Genomic DNA, 19,552 nt, shown 5'->3' on the forward strand with positions numbered 1-19,552 from the left:
AACAACCACGACCTACTTCTGGGCTCGGAACGCGCTCGACGGCCTCTTTGGCCAAGAGGGCCGAAACTTGCTCTCGCAGAAGATTCAAATGATCCTCCGAGATACGGTGGTGCTGCGGTGGCATGGCTGGAGGGGTCGTCTAGAAGGGGAGGGAGTAGCCCCTTCGGACGATTTGCAGCACCCACCTGTCCGAAGTGATGGTACGCCAGTGGAGCAGGTGATGGCGAACTCTGCAGCCCACTGGCGAGGAATGGGCCGGAAAGCTCGGACTAGGAAGGCTTGGAGGCGGATGCTGCCGGGGTGGATGTGGGCTGACCGCGTCGTCCTCTAGAACCGCCTCGGCGGAAACCACGTCCGCGACCACGCGCAGGTTGGTTCTGCGGCTGGTGGCTAGGCGGACGTGAGGAGGCACCCCTTCCTTGGCCACGAAAGGCGGAAGTTTGCGGCCGCGGGGCCGAGAGGCCCAAGGACTTGGCCGTAGCCCGAGAGTCCTTAAAGCGATTCAGCGCACTGTCCGCTTTCTCACCAAAAAGGCGAGTGCCATCAAAGGGCATGTCCATGAGAGTGCTCTGGACATCCCCAGAAAAGGACATGGACCGCAGCCAGGCGTGACGTCTAAGCGCCACCGTGGTAGAAATCGCCCTACCCAGCGAGTCTGTAGTGTCAAGCCCACATCGGATTGCATGTCGTGCTGCATCCCTCCCATCGGCCAGAGCCTGGGTAAGTCGTGTCTGGGCCTCCTCCGGGCACAGGGGCAGCACATCCTCCACCGTATCCCACAGAGAGTGGGAATAACGGACCAAAAGACAGGCGGTGTTCAAGGACCGCAGACCCAAACTAAGGGAGGAGAACAGCTTTTTGCCAAACTGTTCCAGTCTCTTGGAATCCCGGTCCGGCGGAGCGGTCGGGAAGGAGGATTGGGAGGTAGAAGCCTGGATAACCAGGCTCTCGGGGGTGGGGTGTTGGGACAGAAAACTGGGGTCGCCCGGAGCAGGGCGGTGGCGCCTGGCGACGTTCCTGTCCACAGGAGGAACTGTGGAGGGCTTGGACCAGGTGCCCTGCAGAACGTCAATGAGGGCCTCATTGAATTGCAGCAGAGGCTCAGTGGAGCTTGCTGCAGACTGAAGCACCTCAGTGAGGACGTTAGTCCTCACAGCCACGGCAGGCAGCTTGAGCCCACAGAGAAAGCAGCACCCTCCTCCGAAGCCACAGTCGGAGGAGAGATGAATCCAGTGTCTGGTGAGGTATCCAGACCACTGGCCTCCCCCAGTTCATCTGCCCAGTCCTGTGACAGCTGGGCCTGAACGGCCAGAGGGTCATCGGACCACTCCCAGTCGCCCCCGTCATCCGATTCCTGGTAAACAGGAGGAAGGAGCGGAGCCGGATGGTAGACATAATGTGTCTCTAACGGCGCCGAACGCGGTGTCCATCTCAAAGGATCCAAGGGTATTCTTTTCGCTGGGCGCAGCTGCGGTTGCCGAGTGCTTCGAACCCAAGACTCCCTTTGAGTTAAGAGTCTGATTTTCGGGACTCTCCTTAGTTTTTCAAGGACAATGGTTCTCTTACCTTTTGAGAGGTCTTCTTACTCCCTTGTGTGTCAACGTACACAATCTGAATGTTGGTCTGTCTCTCTCCTGGTCCTTCGGTGACGTTCTCCTCCTCGTAGCATGAGAGGCCCAAGTCTCAGAGATGGTGGTGGATGTTGGCCCTCCATGTTATGGTGGGCTCTTCTCTGCCTTGCGCCTTCACCCTAAGAATCTTCGGGTGAACACCAAGCAAACGTTGAAGCCTTCACTTCGGTGGTCTACTGGCAGGCAGAGGCTGCAGCCGGGTGTTGATCTTTCTGGAGTAACTTGTGATGGCAATTCTGAGAGAACAGGAAATGTGTTTTCTACATCACCATGCCCCTGCATGGGCATTCTCTAGATTCAAGGAGCGTGCTCCCTTCGCTGGAAACGTCTTCGCTGGTGCCTTCTTCTGACATAGCCTTCACTCCGGTTGACTATGTGGATTTTTCATGGTGTTGTCTCTTCCAATTGTTGAAGCGCCTTCAGCATACATCCAGACCCAACAGTGGAAAAAAAGAATCTGAAGATGGCGATCAAAGGTGGGAGCTTCTTGAGAAGCATGGCAACATCACATGTGGGCACTAAATGGAAGTCCGGCGATGCCCACCAACAAAAAGATTAGAAGGACAAAGATTTTTATGACGTTAAAGGAGAATTCCAGCCCCATCACTAGTAGGCAGAATAATGACCAGAATGTGAATCCAGAAAAGATTCACGCAGCAAAACCTAACCTAGGGTGTCATTGAGAGAATTTCTTGAAAGGAGTTAGTTCCATCCCCATCTGAGCCTCCAGATTATCCACAGCCTAAGAACGAAAGAGCTCAAATCCCTTGAAAGGTGCGGGTTCAGAGACTGGTACTTTGCAGAAGTCAAATATTGAATGGCATGGGCCGAAAGAAGTGGAACACATCAAGTCTTAGAGTCCCATCGGTACACGTCCGAACCAGATGGCTGAGAAAAACAATCTAACAATGGAGTTGGTACCCATGCACATTCCCAATTAAGTGGGGGGTGGGGAGAGTCACAAGGCACCCCATGGTCAAAAGATGTATTAGAATAAATAACTTGAAGACAAGCTAAATCAAGGAGGGCAGGAGCATGCCTATCTACAGGCACACATGCAACAAAGAAATAGTTCCCTAAAAGAGAGCAATAGAAGGACACAAGTAACTGGAAAACGCATCAGGTTAAGGACAGACAAGATGGACAAGACAAGCTACTGAATAAGAACCAGGCAAATGAGTGACAGTAAAGCCAGACAATGGTAAGCTGCATGCCCCTCTGTTCTAGGTAAGACTACAATAAGTCTTTTGCCACCAGGCAGCGGCACTGTCTGGTAGGCTCAACCTAAAAACCCTCCTGAAATTTAGGCAGAAAATAACAATTGAAATGCAAAAACTGAGACTGAGCACCAGAGGATTTAGTTGCACTGAACTTGTGTTAGAAACCCTGCTAACTGGAAGCCTCGGTCAGGAGAAGAGCTGTCGGTCCTGGTGGCTTACGTTCTGCTCATCTATGATGCGGACAGGCTGTATGTGGTCTACAGAGTAATCAATGTTGTTTTATGAAACACTGACAATGTTTACGACTGAGGGCTCACAGCATGGTGACAGGGAAAAATATAAGCATGTGAATCCTACCATGTTCTAAAGCTCTTGAGAAGTGAGGTGCACCATGAAAGAGAATCTGGAAACACTTTGTGGGCCACTAAAATATGTGCTTGGAGTACCTGTCCACCAACGTTTTGGGCCTAGAATGTGCTCTGATGCGGATGGATTGTTTTTCAGTTAAGTTACAACCCTCATTCTAATCTAGCTTCTCCTGTCCCAGTTAACACAGAAAAGATGATTGTGGTTTCATGTGCCAACTAATACATATGTATGCCCCACTGAGGCAAAAAAAACTGCTTTAAAGCACACCTGACCACCCTTAAGTCCAGTGCATTTATATAGAGGGATAACTACTTCTGTAATTTCAGGAGAGAAGATGTGACCAACTTGGGTTGATGTGTGGGATGCATGTGTGGGTTTGAAGATGTCCACACAAGATACATTTACAAACAATAAATCTAAATTAACTAATGTATGGAGAAGTTGGCTATACTGAAAATCTGGCATGGATTTGGCACTCCTGGAACCTACATTGGGCAACACCATAGGTCCCCTACAAAATCTCCAAATCCTATTCTAGATTCAAAACTGGATGTCGGGCAAGTTTTGATTAGAAAGACCGGTTAGGACACCTCCACCATTAAAGGGTAAATATGTATTTCATTTGCCCCAGAATCTCGGAGTTTTTGCGTAATTAAGACTAGGAATTCGCTGATGACAAACTTCTGGGTTCTGGGCCATATTTTGACACAAGTATTACAATTATGCTCCTCAAAGCAACCGCAAACTTCATGTTGATCTATACAAAGGAACAATATTTTTTCAAGTCCCTCAAAACCTGTCTAAGGTACCTCACAATCTGCAAAAAGTTTACACTTAAATTAGCAAATTACAAAAAGGTGCTACGTTTAGCAATCATTATGCTGCCTTTATTTTTTTCAATTTCTACAAAGTCAATTTAGATTTATGCACTGCAAAGTAGCAACCAAACCAAGTGTGGGGAAAAACTAAAAGGCACAGCAACATCTCAACCTAGGATAGGTTTCTTACTACAGGCATGACATTCAACTTGATCGAAAAACATTTCAAAGACAACTACTTTAAGAATTTCCAACCTAACCACAACTTAACCACTAAATACCAGGAACATGCACAGCATGAGAATCCGACCTCCATCCAGGATGCAAAATGTACTTAATTCGGAAAGAGACGTCCAGCTGCAGATTCCTTACCTTAGAATTATCCCCACGCATCAGAGTGGATCCAGAAACATTTTGTGAGTAGTACTCCTGCGCACCGGTAGGTGGGTTCTGCTGTGCTTGATGTCCGCATGGGATTAACATGTGCGGAGCCTATATAGGCACAAGCCCAGTGTGTTGTCAGTTCTTTTCTTTTTGTGCTTGTCAAAGCAGATAGAGAGAGAGCTACCCCTAGTCCTTTTATGACTAACGAAATTGTTACTTACCAGTAGGAGTAGTTTTGCAGCTTGAAGAGTTTTCTGGATTCACATGCTGTGCATTATTCAGCCATCTAGTTGTTGGGTCCAGAATGGTGTTTTTTTGTTGTTCTGTTTGGGGCGTCGACCACCATTTGGTGCTAGGTCCATCCAGTTTGTGATGTCAGACAGCGCACCAGAAGTTCCTGTGCACAGTAGCCATCTTCAGATTTTTTCCCCCCTTTTTCTCTAGGGTATGTCTTAAATCCTGTTGTTTTTAGATGTTAGTTCTTTGATTTAAGTGTTCTTCTTTACCCACCTGTTTGCATTCCTCCTCTGAGGGGAGGTGGGTGGATGGCATGTAAATCCAGAAAACTCTTCATGCTGCAAAACTACTCCTACTGGTAAGTAACCGTTTAGTTTTACAGCATAAATCCTTTTCTGGAATTGTTGTGCATTAGATTATGTAGCGGTTCCTCCTCCTTGGGGTGGTTGTGGTAAGAGGAGGAAGACTTTGAAAACAGGTGTTGAAGTACCTTTTGCTCCACTTGAGCTTCCTTAGCCATTTGTAAATCCATGCAGTAATATTTGGTGAAAGTGTGTGGGAATGCCCATGTTGCCACAGAATATAGTGTCTATTGTCAGATTGGCCATGAAGGCCAGGGTTGCCCCTTTTTTTGCAAATTGAGTGGGCTTCTGACCGTGTGTTTAGAGTCTTTCTAGGTGAGGCATAGCATACTTGAATGGTCTCTACAATCCAATGTGCAATTATCCCCTTAGTCACGGGTGCTCCCTTGTTGGACTTTGAGTGAGAGACAAACAATTGATTGCCTTTACGGAATTGTTTTGTCTCCTGTAGATAGTGTAGTAAAGCCCTTCTTACGTCCAGGGTTTCAAGGCTTCTTTGTAGTCGTGTATGTGGGTTTTTGAAGACGACTGCTATGCTTTAATTCATGTGGAATTTGCTTACTGCCTTAGGTGGGAATGGAGGGTTTGTCCTTAGGATAACCTTGTGGATTTGCATGTATGGTTCCGTAATCATTAATGCCTGTAGTTCACTTACTCTCCATAGATATGTTATAGCTATTAGAAAAGCAGTCTTTATAGTGATGTATCCGAGTTCTGCTTTGTGCATGGGCTCAAATGGTTCTGTCATTAGTTGTGTTAGGACTAGCTCCTCATTGGGAAAGGAGCCTTTCTTGGGGCTGCAATCCTCTTGGACCCTTAAAGGAATCTTTTGATGACTGGTGCTGTGAAGAAACGTTTACATTAACCTTCACTGGTGTAGGCTACAATTGTTGCCAGGTGCACCTTTGGCTTGAGTAGTTGATGTTACTGTCAAGCAAGTGTGTCAAGATATATGAGCACTGTTTCCTGTGTGGAAATCAAATGTAGGGTATTGTTTTCTATACCCCATATGGTGTACCGTTTACATGTAGCTGCCTAGCATTGCCTTACAGTCTGTTTTCTTGCCTCCTTTAGTACTTCCATTGTTCTTTGTGGTAAGTTTAAATGTCTGAACTATGTATTCAGGCGCCAGGCTGCTAGGCTGAGTGTCGCCAGTTCTTGGTGAAAAACATGACCCCTTTGCATTGTGAGACGGTCCTCATCTGCCTTGAATTTGATCATCTGTCTCCTGGACAGTTCGAATAGGCTTGAGTACCAGGTTTGTCTTGCGCATTGAGGGGCTATGATTATTAGATTTGTTCCTGGTTGTCTGGCTTTCCCCAGTACCCTTTGCAGTAGTGGAATTGGAAGAAAAGCGTATGCAAATATCCCTGACCAATTTTGTGACAGGGCATTCACTTTTGACAAGTAGTGTTGAAACCTGGAGGCGATGGATTGGCATTTCTTGTTCTTCACTTTTTCGAATATGTTTTTTTCTGTAGTCCCCCAGAGGCTGAAGACCTATTGCAGGATCCTTTGCTTTATCTCCCATTCGTGTGAGCTGCTATTCGGTCTGCTGAGTTGATCCGCTTCGGTGTTGTCCTTTCCTGGCATGTGAATTGTCTGTAGGCTGATTGTCCTTGTATTGGCCCATTTACATATTTCCTGAGCTAGCTTGCTTAGGGTAAATGATTTCATTCATCCCAGTTTGTTGAGGTAAAACATCGTCATGGTATTGTCCGTCTGGATCAATACTCTGTTCCTTCCTATGTGGGTTTGGCATGCCTTTAGTGCCAGGCACACCGTCTTCATCTCTAGGAAGTTGATGTGCTTTATGGAGTCTACATCGTTCCAATCGATCCCGTACCCTCAGGTTTCCTGAATGTGCTCCCCTACCCTTGTGGGATGCATCTGTTGTGATGGTCACTGAGGGAGTTGGTGATTTGAAAAGTCTGCCTAGTGTTATGTTCATGGATGCCCACTATTGTATATCCATCTGAACCTTTTCCGTTCAAACCACTAGATTCTCCCAACTCCCTGTGGTTTGTGACCAAATGTTTCATAGCCACTCCTGTAGCGGGTGCATGTGGAGGCGTGCATGAGTGATGAGGGGGAATGCATGATGCTATCGCCCATGAGTTTCATGACAGTCCTCATTGTCAGAGACTGACCCTTCTCGTAGAGGCGAGTTTGACTGATAGCTTGTATTCTCTTCTGGGTCGGGTACGCAAGTGCAACCTTGGAGTCTAATCTTACTCCTAGGAAGGTCTTTTCTTGTTCTGGCTTTGTTGATGACGACTTGTGGTTTATTGAAAAACCCAATTTTTGCAGTGTTGTGATCACCTGACGAAAGTAACATCTCTGCTTTAAATTTGCCTTCACCAGCCAGTCGTCTAAGTAGGGATAGATGTGGATTCCTCTCCTTAGGGATGCTACAACCGCTGCTAGGCCTGTTGTGAAGACTCTTGCTGCTGATTTTATCCCAAAGGGCAGGAATCTTGAATTGGTAGCGAGTGTCCTCGTGGAAGAACCCTAGGTATTTCTTGGAGGCTTGGTTCATGGGGATGTGCGGATAGACATCCTTTAGATCTATTGGTGCAGTGAAATCTCCATTTTGTAGCTGTGGAATTACTTCCTGTAGTGTTGACATTTTGAAAAGCTGGATGCAAATGAATTTTTTTTAGGAATCTGAGGTTTGAGATAGGTCTTAGCGTGAGATTTTGCTCATTTTTGTAGGAGTTCCTTTATTACCTGTCTTTCTTATACGTGTTCTGTTCCTTGGAACCTCACCTTTATTGGTGGGTGTTTGATTGTTAGTTGTATACACTAGCCGTGGCGTACCACATTTAAAATATAACTGTCTGTGGTAATGTTTTTCCATTAAAGTAAGGGGTGCGCTATTCTGCCTCCCACTGGTGTTGTGGTGGGGTCTTCTGTTGTGGGCAAGTCACTGAGTTTGCTCCTCTATCTCCCTCTCTCGGGTTGTCCCCTGGCTCTTTCACAGCCTGGAAATGACTGCCTTGGGTTTTGTTGCCAGGCCTGGTATCCGGACTGCTAGTTTGATTGCTGTCCGCTGCCCTGTGTTTGATGATGTTGACCTGTTGAGAAGACTGCCCTTCCTGGGGTTCTTCAGAGGTTAAATTCTACTCTCTTGAAGGTGCCCCTCTGTTGCAGGGCTCCCATAGCCCTGGCCGTCTCATTGTCCTCCTTTATTTGTTGAAAGGATTCATCTACCTCACTTCCAAACAGGGCCTCTACTGTGAAGGGTTTGTAAATTATTGAGGTTTGGACTTCTTGCTAAAGCATGAGATTCAGAGCCAGGCGTGCCTTTTTTTGTTTATCTGTTTTTATTATTGTTCAATAAATGTACAATTTACAGAGCATTTTCTTTTTGATCACTGCCATTAATACAGTTCAGATCCCAGCTGTACAGAGACAGAGCCCTTATTGATATTCAACTTTCTGGTGCCAGGCATGCCTTAACGTTGTGCCTGTGCATATTTGTCTGCATCGGCTGCATCTAGAGCTGATTTCAGGCAGGTGTTCGCTATGTTTCTTCCCTCCGGTATGATGGATTTTGCTCTTATCCTCTTCTGAGAGCTTGTCCATCAGTTTTTCGATGTCATCCCATTCTTGCTGGCCATACCTGTTGAGGAGGGCATTGTATTTTTTCTCAACCCTTGGTGTTACCTCTGTTGCTGTGGCAGGCTGTTTGACAACCTCCTTGCCCTGGTCCAGAATGCTTGGTAGTATATGGGAGTAACTGCGTCCCCTCGGTGGATGGTGTTAAAGTTTCTCGGAGGAATCAGGAGTCTCCCTTCTCCTCCTCTATGGGGACCCAGAAGACCTGCTCTCTTGATGAGGCTGTTGTAGAAGGCTATGTCGTCTGGTGGCAAAGCATTCGAGGGATAGCTAAAGACGTCATCTTCTGGACTCTGTGTCGAGGTCGTTCCATTCTTCCTCAAAATTTACAGAGGCTTCCTCCTCTTCTGGAGAGTCTGGTTCATCTTTGGCGTCCCCTTTGTGATGTTCGGGGGTTACCAGAGTTTCGAAGGTACCTTCTGCGGCCACTCCTGGGTCATCTTTGTCGCTTGAGAGGCCCAAGTTCCTCAGCGATGGTTGTTTCTGGCTTTGGAGCATGGCTGCACAATGGTTCTCCCTCTGATTTCGACGTGCCTTGAGCGTCTTCGTCACGAACAACGTGCAGGCCTCGCAGTCTTTACCCTTGTGATCCCTCGGCAGGCAGAGGTTACAAACGTCCTGTAGATTGCGTTTTGCAAACTTGTGGTGGTAATTTGGGCAAAATTTGAAAAGGGTATTTTGCATGGCCCCTGCCCGACGGGGAAAGGTGTCCAGAGGGGTCTCTCCCTCTCCGGTGTCTTCAGTCGGTGACCAATGGTTTTTTCACTTTAATTCCTTGAGTCTTCCAGGGATTTCGTCCAAAACTTCGGAGTGTCTCCCTCTGCTTCCAGACCCAACGGTGGAAAAAAGAATCTGAAGATGGCTACCACGCACAGCAACTTTCAGGGTGCTGTCTGACGTCACACAAGGGATGGACCCAACACCAAATGGTGGTAGACAACACCCCCCCCCCAAAAAAAGGAGAGAAAAAAAGGACAGTTTCAAACCTAACCACTAAATGGCGGAATAATGCGCTGCATGTGAATCCAGAAAAGGATTCATGCTGCAAAATCTTTTTTTTCGACTTTTGTTGAATTGTTTTTAAAATCTTTCTCCTGGCGTGTCAGGGATGTCCACTAGGAAAACTGGCTTCCAGCCCTGCGCAGCCTGCCAATGACAGACCCACAATCTTGTTTGCCTCTGGTGCCTGGAGCGCGACCACGACACAAAGACCTGTGTCAACTGCTGTGCCATACACTCCAAGGCTTGAGGGAGCGGTCCCTCAAGCTCCTTGCTGCTCAACGTGCAGTGACGCAACAGTCTTGATCCCAGTTGAAAGGAAGGTCCCAGGATCGGCCAAGGAGCCATCGATCTTCATCACAGTTGAAAAACTGATTCAGTCCGATACAAGATTTTTCTGTTTTTACAGATTAGCTTTTTCAAAGACATAATAATAATAATAGGATAAGGTTACAAATATTCACTTTATTATAAATAAGAAATACTGTTTTATACATACAAAACTGCAAGTGTTGTGTTTTCCTTCTCCCCCTCCCCTGACAGCAGCGACCACAAGTTAAGGCATAGGGATTTATTCCAAGAACACAGAATGGGCTCACAGCACCTTGTGCTGGGATTCAGATCTCATGTCCACCATCATGCTGACCCAGGCACCTCCCTGGGAAAAATAAAAGCCCTGGGAAAAATAAAAGCTTCAAGGAAGGTAGCTGGCCACTGTGAGACTTATTAAAACAAAGGATGCTGAATCAAAACCAGCTGAATTAAACAGTCAAAGTCACTGCGGAAGCCTCAAATTCTTTAAAAAACATAAAACTGCTGCTAAATGTATTGAACCATTACATGAGAGCAGAGCATGGTTTAAACATGAATTTTCCCAATGACGTATTTTGAATTGTTGTAAAAAGTAAGACAAATTGTTAGAGAAAATGAGGCAGAAGCTAAAAGTTGTATTGCCTTCGCTCAAGTCCATTAGCTGTGGTGTCTTGTTCATTACTTAGTTTAAGGCACGGCTCTGCGGTCATCAGCCTTTGACAGACTCCAGTACTGATGTGTAGCACCTATTGTATCTATGGGAGGCCTGAAGGCACAGGAATACTCTGTAACAAACTCCCCATGTCTGCATGGTCACCACTCCAGCACAAAATGTGTAGGGTTCACACACAACCAGTGGCATTGCCACATGTAATTTAGGGTCAGATAACAATGGGTTCAGAAAAGGACACCCAAGCAGTCAGGTGGAGTGTACAGACACTGTAAATATAGCATAAAATATATAAACACAAAGAGGTGACTGAATAAGGGCATGAAAAGTTACTTGAGCTTCTGCACCAAGGAATAATAAAACATCAGTGGTTCTCTAATCAGGACTGTTTTCTACAGGTTCACATGCTTGGTAGAATATCCGTACCAATGTTGCCAGTTTCATTCAACTACCCCTATTAAATCAGCAAGACTAGAACCCAAACACCACTAATTTTTATTCTCATGTAAAACCAGGCCACATTATTTAACAACAGTTAACAGTGGTAAGGTTTTAGTATTATTTAGCAGACTTAAGTGAAGCTGGCCCAACTCACTCCAAGGAGGGAATCACGGTAATCTATAGAAGACCATTCCAGAAAGCCATTGTTAATGGAAAGTAACTTAGTATATCTTCAAAGGATTTATGTTTGGAATAAAAAGTACTAAAGTCAAAATGTACACTGAAAAAGGGATGAGGGCACTGAAGAATACAATTTGACTTGGAGGTTTTTATTTAAACTTAGTGGCCTACTCTATTCTGGAGCTTGTTTCCAAACAGGAATGACTGCCCAAAACAAGTGATCCCCAGGTAATTCCATTAGAATTTCTAAGAGCCAGCACTCTTGAAATCAACAGCATACTACAGATGTTCAACGTGAGTGACCCACTTGACGAAGAATACTGGGAATTAAAAGTTAAACAAATTACTTATCTGTGACATGGCATTTCAGTATATATTTTAAACTTCTTTCCCGCAGATACGGATTCCAGAACACTTTCTTTTCCTTCACTGATTTTACATTCCATAGCCGTCTAACACCAACAGATTGTTTATCATCACTTTTAGGCAGACGCTTCCCCTTCAAGGGCAAATCTCAGAACTCATGCAAAGCATAGGATTCAAGAAGGTAGCGCATCAGGAGTTATATATTACTCATGATTTTTAATAGGTCCTAGGCACAGGGAGGCTGGTTGCGTCACCGGAATCTAAAGAGGAAACTCATGCTCGAGGACCACTCTTTATTCAGCGCAGTATCTCGCAGACGCCTATGCTTTAAAGTGGACGACAAAGTGATAACTATCATTTGGAAGAAAGGGTTGCAAGTGGTAATCCTGCCCAAGCTGAACAGGGAAGGAAACTTGGTCCCATCAGCACATACTGCTATGTGCCCAAATGCAGAATACAATATTGTAAATGGCCATCAGTGTGAAACATGGAATGAAATCTGTTATTCACTGCTGTACTGGTAAAGAAATTAAAACAAAATTGTTATCAAACGATTGTTTCAAATGCTGCGACAGCACAAAGAAGAGGCTATTGCTACACACTAGACAAATCTTCAGAGGAAAGAAGGGGAACGACAGTCCCAGAGAAAGGGCCCCATTTGGACGCAACAGATCAGAAAGTGGAACGAGACAGTCAACTGAAGTCTTCCCTGAGAACTTATTCTCTACCTCAGACCATGTAGAGAAGGGGCCAGATCCCTAACAGGATCCAAGGATGCCCACAAAATAAAATTAATTTAAACATAACTCATTTACATAGTCCGGGAATTAGCATGCAAATCTAACATGCATCTGATGCCAAATCCAATGCACAAAGACAAGCACTCTAATGGTTGAAGGCCAAAAATGTATTTCCTAAGAGGTGTAAACTTTGAGCTGTTAAGTATAAAAAATGCACAAGGAAAAAGAAACTGTTCTTCAGTAAGCAGTATAGGTACTGCATAATTCATGAAAATTATCAGCTCTTGAATTTTGAAATTTGAACACCTTCTCTGGCCTACTGGGATGTATTTGCACAGATCACCCAATTGTCTAGGTAAGAAATGATCAAGATGTTTTGTTTCAGAAGGAAAAGACCTACAGAAGGCAGACACTAAGAGGAAAAGAGGATGGAAAAACTGGTGATGATTCGGCCCCATCACAAATTTCATTTTCATGAGCTGTTAAAACTGGGTGCGAATCAAACGCCACAAGAAGTGAAATGGTCATCAGTAATGTCACCCTATGCCTACATTTTCCCTTGAGGAGTTTGTAAAGCCACAGAAGACTGTGTAGCCCATTTTTGTCTAATGAAAAGATAGGAAGCTGCTTGACCCTTTCAGGGACTCATTTTATAGCATCCAGGAGCTATTACGTATGAGGATCTTGCTGCAATAGCAGAGAACTTTGTGAAGACATTCAGTTTTTCGAGAAGGGTAGTTTGGGTCAGGTTTCAACAAATTGTTGAGCATGGCAGTGATTGATGGAATTTAAAACAACTTACTTGAGAAAATGTGGACAGGTGATAGCATTCCTTCAAGCGGGCCTATTGTTGGGGAAAAGTTTTTACTTGAGCTCCCCGTTTCACCTCTAAACCAACTGTAACATTCATTGTTTATCCTTGAATTTTCTGACTGCAACCATCCAAAGAGAGGGATTCCTTTGATAGGGCAAGTCAAATGTTTATGCTGAACCGTAAATCAGAGTCAAGATCAGCACTTCCCTTTGTGCTATCTCACTAGTGGCACGTCTGACCAAACACTCTAGAACATATAGGAAGGTTGGATAACCAACAGTAGTCTAGGACCATGTGGAAACCTGCACTAAGATTGGACTATAAAGTGCCTGAGAAGAGATTGTCAAAAATATGAAAATCTGCATTTTAAAGATTTGTTAGGAGGCAAATATCAAATATGGCTGCCCAGTTGGCAACTGCAACAAATATTTTCCTCTGTCTGGGAACTTGTAGGTTAAAAAAGGGCACTGATAAAATTGAATAAAATGTTGGTCGGGTAGAGGAATAAACCACACGGTTTTCAAACCCCAAAGAAAAGGACATCTGGTTCACACCACCACCATGTATTTCTCTTATGGGAAACAGGAACGATGATCCAGGTGGTGGAGCTTGTGCTGTAATAAAATAATGAACCTTCCCAATTCTTTAAAACTGCATCTTTTACAAAAAAACTAAAAAAACCTTACTATGAAGCAACTGCCTTGAACCTGGGAACCCTTTATCCAAATAGAAAATGGGGTTAAATGCTTCCAACTTCTTGTGGTAGCAGATGGCATTATGATGCTCAACTAGACTGCTCAGGATCCATTTGACCTACTCTCTTGAATGGGCTCCATTTGTTTATTTCACCATTAACGGTGCTCCTGGAATCAAGCTTGTTATTTCTCGAAGAAATCACCTTAAAATGTATTCACCTGAATGAATATCGAAAACTAAATGTTGAGATAAGATTAGCTTACTGATCTTGTTTTACAGAGCCATGTTTGTGCTGGCTACTAAGAAGTACCTCTAAAGGAAGCGTTACAATTTCAAATCAAGATATTGGTCGGTCAGAGCGACCTTTAAAATGAAGGCACAAATGAATCTAACTAAATAGACTGCCAGTCACATGATTCAGCCAAGCTATCACAGGTCAGCTACAAACCATTCTGCAGGATGTGGAGAAATGTACTTTATCCCACCTAGATAAAGATGGCATGCTGCCCTCTTTCTCAGGACACCGACAGGTATCAAGGGGATCATTGGGTGTCAGAGGGTACATTCAGGTTGCATGTCCACTGTCCTTCCGCCACACATATGCTGCACGTCTTGAAAATCAGATCCCTAGTTCGAAGAAATGAACAACTCAAAGTTGTATAAATCTTAAGGCAAAGAATTCCTTTCATACAGGCGCCACAAAAAATTAACATGGCTAAGACTGGAGTTTTTTTAGGCAAATCAAATTACAAGAATGGAGAAAAAAAACAAAGTAAACCGACTGGGAGAAGCAAGAGAAAAACAGAGAAAAAGCATGAGGTAAATTAGAAGGCGTTTTGCATTCTAGCAACCTCGTACACAGGATTCAAAAGATGCACTCTAGTAAAGCAGCGCTGTCTGGAACACAAACATGTTTTCACCAAGATGGTGGCCTTGTACTTGGTCACAGTAGGATTATATTCTACATGAAGTCTACTGCCTGAGTCTATGATCGACACATAAATCTAAACTTTTATTTCATTGTTGAAAATATTCCTGGAACCAAAAACTAGGTGGCCGAATAATGTACACCATGTGAACCTAGAATAGGTTCATGCCGCAAAAATAAATAAATAAATAAATAGCGTTTTGAAAACGTCCTCTGCGAATTCTATTAGAGTACAGGGAAGAATTCTGAAGCAAATGAAATTTGAGGACGATGTCTAGTGAAGAAAAAGTCCGAATGACATTGACTTCAGAATCTGAATTTCAAATCCAGCACATTTTCCTAGCAGAAGTGGCAGGAAGGATAGAAGAGTACTCCTAACCACCACCTGTCCCAGAACTGAATATCGACGCCAAATCTACCTAGCGCCACTGAACAAAAGGCTCTCATTGTGTTTACCTATTATCGAATTCAATGATTTTAAAGATAATCATGGTGATGGAATGTTTGCCAGACCAAAGATTTTCCTGATTTATGAGGGGGAGGGGGGACGACCGTGAAAGAAAAATCAGCAGGCAGAACTCAAGATAACTTAAGGCTGGCTGTCCCGTCCAGCCGGATTTCTTTTTGCCCATAACAGCATTAACTGGCTTTAATTAAGTCTATACAGGCCTTTTACTGTCTTTTAGTCTACTGAGAGAGCACCTTAGAAGCTTGGAATATGCCACTATTTGGAGAGTATATTCAGTTTTGTTTTTCATAATTGCATGGGCTTGTGACAAAGGTTCCAGAGAAAAGGAACATAAAACAGTGCTCGGACTCTGTGCCTAGATATGGGGATAGTGCCCTCTTGTCATAATGTTTTTCGGCTATAAGAAACGCGTAAGCGTAGCTCTCTAACACTCTGAGGGATATTCAAGCAAGCATGTGAATCTATGCAACACCCCATGCTACAGAATCAAAACAACGTGGTGTGCTGAGATGGTGAATGAGCAGCAGAGTATTAGGTGTAAGGAAGAAACAGGTATATTTACATAGAAAGAAAATCGACTTTTCCACACATCAGGGATACAAAAAGAGAAAAACATTCACACAAAAATATAAATTTGAAATAATGTATAGCACCAGTGTGTCAGATGATGATTCCACTTCGCTCCTAAATGGACTCCACTTCCTCCCTCAAACCATAGCACCCTCCCCCCCCCCAAAAAAACACTTCTATTTTCCACATTTCAGCAACCCAGGAGCACCATTGTGTGAATTAATGAGGAAATAAGGTCACTACCGGAGGCCCCTCTGTTGTACCCACCTCTGAATTATTAACTAGGAGTGCAGCAACCTAGCCTGAAATGGACACTGTCGATGGTGTCGACTGTTAGCACTGGAGGCGGGTGCAAGAGGGCATGGTGTTAATACTATATACAGGCATCTCTCAGACAACCTTCTGAGAGTGGACGTGCCATTAGGAGAATGGTGGCCGGTTTACTAGCAAAAAAGTATAAAAATACTGACTATGGACTGCAGGTGAAACTTAACTTGGACAACCGAGTTCCATGATGAGACAAAAGGCACATCAATGGGTTGAGAATGTAACGCAGACAACCATGAGCATAATATGGAGGAAATAAATGTTTAAAAACAATCTTGATGAAATGAGGAGGTGGCATCCTATTAGGCAGAGCTAGATTTCAGGAGGCATTGGGGCGCCTGCAGCTTGTTCCAGAAAGTCTATCTTGTTAAGAAAGTTAGGAGTACCCTCTAGAAAAGTATATAGACTTCAGCAGGGCCAGTCTCCACTTGGCCAAAGCTCCAAACAAGCTGAGTCCCTTAAAATTTTTAGCATGTGCAATGCATCTGATGATGATCACTAGTTGCCGACATCCTGGCTTACCAGAACTTTTATACGCATACACTCCCACCCATCAGAGTCAAGGTATCTGTGCAGCACATATACTATTAAGACTGGGCCTGAACGCAATTTGTTCAACCATGCATTCTATGCTGCCAATTGTTATCACTTATTAGCTATTTGTAGGATGGTCCAAGAGTGAGAATGCTTCTACTGGCCTTTACCATTCAAGTGCTCTCCTTCATATACAGACCCTCTGGGACTGTCTGGATGGACAGAGGGTAGGCCTGAGGAACAATCACCAGTACCCTAGCAAGGAACACAATCGTGAGGACAGGTAGGGTAGGTTACATGGTCACAATCACACTTAAGTCCAGAGGGTTTCCAACCTCATTGCAAACAACGGATTGGGGGAGGCAAAGGAGCGTGGAGTGTTCAAAGAGGACATATTTGATAACCCACAATTTTATGATTCACGGAACCCGGAGCAATTTGCTTCTTTAAAATGTGCAACCCTTTTCCAGATTTCAAAAACAATTATTGTAGCATTTAAAATAGACTGTGAAGAAACAAGTGAATCCGGCTTGGAAAAGGGCATCAGCTCGGTGTATTGCTCCACAATCACAGCTGTTGAGCTGAGTGCTGGGGGGATATATTCCCCGAGGAGGATGCAGGCCGGTGGCTCTAGGGTTTCTCTATAGTTGGCGTGTTGAAGCAGCCTGAGGGTAGTGTTTTCTTAATGTCCTCCAAATTGCTAATGTCCTTGATTATGTCACTGATGTCCCTTTGGTATGAAAGGATGGAATCGTTTTGGAGGCGGGCAGCCTCTTCCAGCTCTGTGACTTTCCGGTCCAGGTCACTGTCTTTCAATTGATCTTTTGCACCTTTCAGTTTGTCCTCAATCTCCGAAAGCTTGCTCAGATCCACAGGATCCAACTGCCCTGTATGGGAAGAAGCAAGCATGAATGAGAGGAGGATTTTAAAAGGATGATTTAAGCGCTTCAAACCTCCTCCCCCACATCGCCCCCCCGTCGTTCAGTATTATCTGAAAATACAATGGCACAATAACTTCCTAAACACCTAATTGATAACAGCAGGCAAATGTTACTTACTCCGTAAGCATCTGTGGCATGTAGTGCTATAGATCCACATGCTGTGCATACTTCTGCCAACTAGTGTTGGGCCCGTATGTGTGCAAGTTATTTTTCTTCGAAGAAGTCTTTCGAGTCACGAGGTACTGAGACTCCTCTTTGCAATAACACACACAGTCATCAACTCTATTGTTGGATTGTTTTCCTGCATGGCAGTTGTGGAAGAAGTGATATATAAAGAGATATATAAAGAGCTGTCCAAGCATAAGAGAAAAATTAGAAAGTAAGAGACTGCAATGGCCACAGGCGCCTGGGGAGGAGGGTGGGTGCGTGTGAATCTACAGCACTACATGCTTTGAACAGATGTTTAAAGGGTAAATAGGGTAAGTAACATTTTCTGTTCAAGGTATGTGTGGCTGTAGATACATATGCTGTGCATACACTATAAAGCAGTCATCAAAAGTGGTGGCTAGCCTGTGGGTGTTGCAGTATATTGAAAGAGTGTACGAAAGAAAGAAAAATTACCTGGCCAACATTTGCTTGTTGACGGGCTGGGACATCCACAGAGTAATGCTTTGTGAAAGTGAGTGGTGCCGACCAAGTAGCTGCTTTGCAAATATCAGCTATAGGGATGTTCCCCAGCAAGGCCACAGAGGCTCCTTTTTTCAGAGTAGAGTGTGCTCTAGAAGTAGTGTATGGAGTTCTCTTGACTTTAGCATAGCATGCCTGGATGCATTCAACTATCCATTTGGCAATGACTGACTTGGATAGAAGCTTCCCTTTTTGGAGTTTGGAGAAAGCAACAAAAAAATGCTTTGTCTTTCTAAATGGTCTAGTTCTATCAACGTAGTACATGAGGGCTTGCTTTACATCCAAACTATGGAGAGCCTGTTCTGTAACTGGATCAGGTTTTGGTGAAAAAACAGGGAGGTCAATGGACTGATTATGGTGGAAGTGAGGAACTAACTGCCTTAGGGAGGAATTTGGGGTTGGCGCGGTGGACAACTCTATCCCTACATACTTGAAAGAAAGGTTCTTCCAGGGTTTATGCATGAAGGTCACTGACAAGTCTGAGTGCGGCGATAGCAACTAGAAATGCCACCTCCAGCAGAGGAACTGAAGGGGGCAGGTGTGGAGGGGCTCAAGTAAAGGAACCCTAAGTTGTGCAAATACAATGTTGAGATTCCATGAAGGTGTCGGTGGGACCTGAGGAGGAATGACCCTTTTGAGACCCACCATGAAAGCTTTAAATATCTGTATCCTGAAGAGAGAGATGTGTTGTCTATACTGAAGGTAGGCAACAATGGCGGTTAGATGTAATCGTATGGAGGTACAGGCTAGCACAGAAACCAGCAAGTGAAGAAAGTAACTGACAATGTCTTTTACTGTGGCTTTCGAAGGGTCAATTATTTTTGGAGTGACAGCAGCAGACAAATCTCTTCCACTTAGCCACAGGTGGTAGGTCTGTATGCTTCCTTGGGCATACTCATGCGTTCAGGCGGAAGATTAGGGTATCCAAATTCTATGATCTCAGGAGCAATATCGCAAGGTTGAACAACCAGGGAACTGGGCGCCTGATTTCCCCATGGTTCTGCATGAGAATGTCTGGCTTGTTGGGGAGACTCTTGTGCAATATCAGTGAGAGTTTGAGCAGAGTAATGAAACCGGACTGCCCAGACCATGTGGGTGCCATGAGGGTGCGGGACATCTGCTGAACCCACCAAACCATAAATGGAAGAAGAGCGAGAGGAGGAAAAGCGTTGGTAAAACCCCCTTGTAGGAAACTGGGTTTTGTTGCAGTAGCCCCCCTACTTTTTGCCTGGTATT

The 19,552-nt window shown here is 44.5% G+C and overlaps 2 protein-coding genes across 2 annotated transcripts in view; one reads left to right on the plus strand and one right to left on the minus strand.

The window, feature by feature from the left end:
* The window catches only part of LOC146833833 (uncharacterized), a 338,179-nt gene that overhangs the window by 72,728 nt on the left and 245,899 nt on the right, over window positions 1-19,552 (plus strand). The window lies entirely within an intron of this gene.
* LAMC1 (laminin subunit gamma 1) overlaps window positions 15,330-19,552 on the minus strand; it is a 329,476-nt gene continuing 325,253 nt past the window's right edge. The window contains exon 28 of the mRNA XM_085601731.1: window positions 15,330-17,575. Within this exon, the coding sequence (XP_085457857.1) occupies window positions 17,319-17,575 (257 nt within the window). The 3' untranslated portion in view covers window positions 15,330-17,318. The remainder of the gene's footprint in view (window positions 17,576-19,552) is intronic.

Source organism: Triturus cristatus, chromosome 4_2 (assembly GCF_964204655.1).
Source record: "Triturus cristatus chromosome 4_2, aTriCri1.1, whole genome shotgun sequence".
Lineage (NCBI taxonomy): Eukaryota > Metazoa > Chordata > Amphibia > Caudata > Salamandridae > Triturus > Triturus cristatus.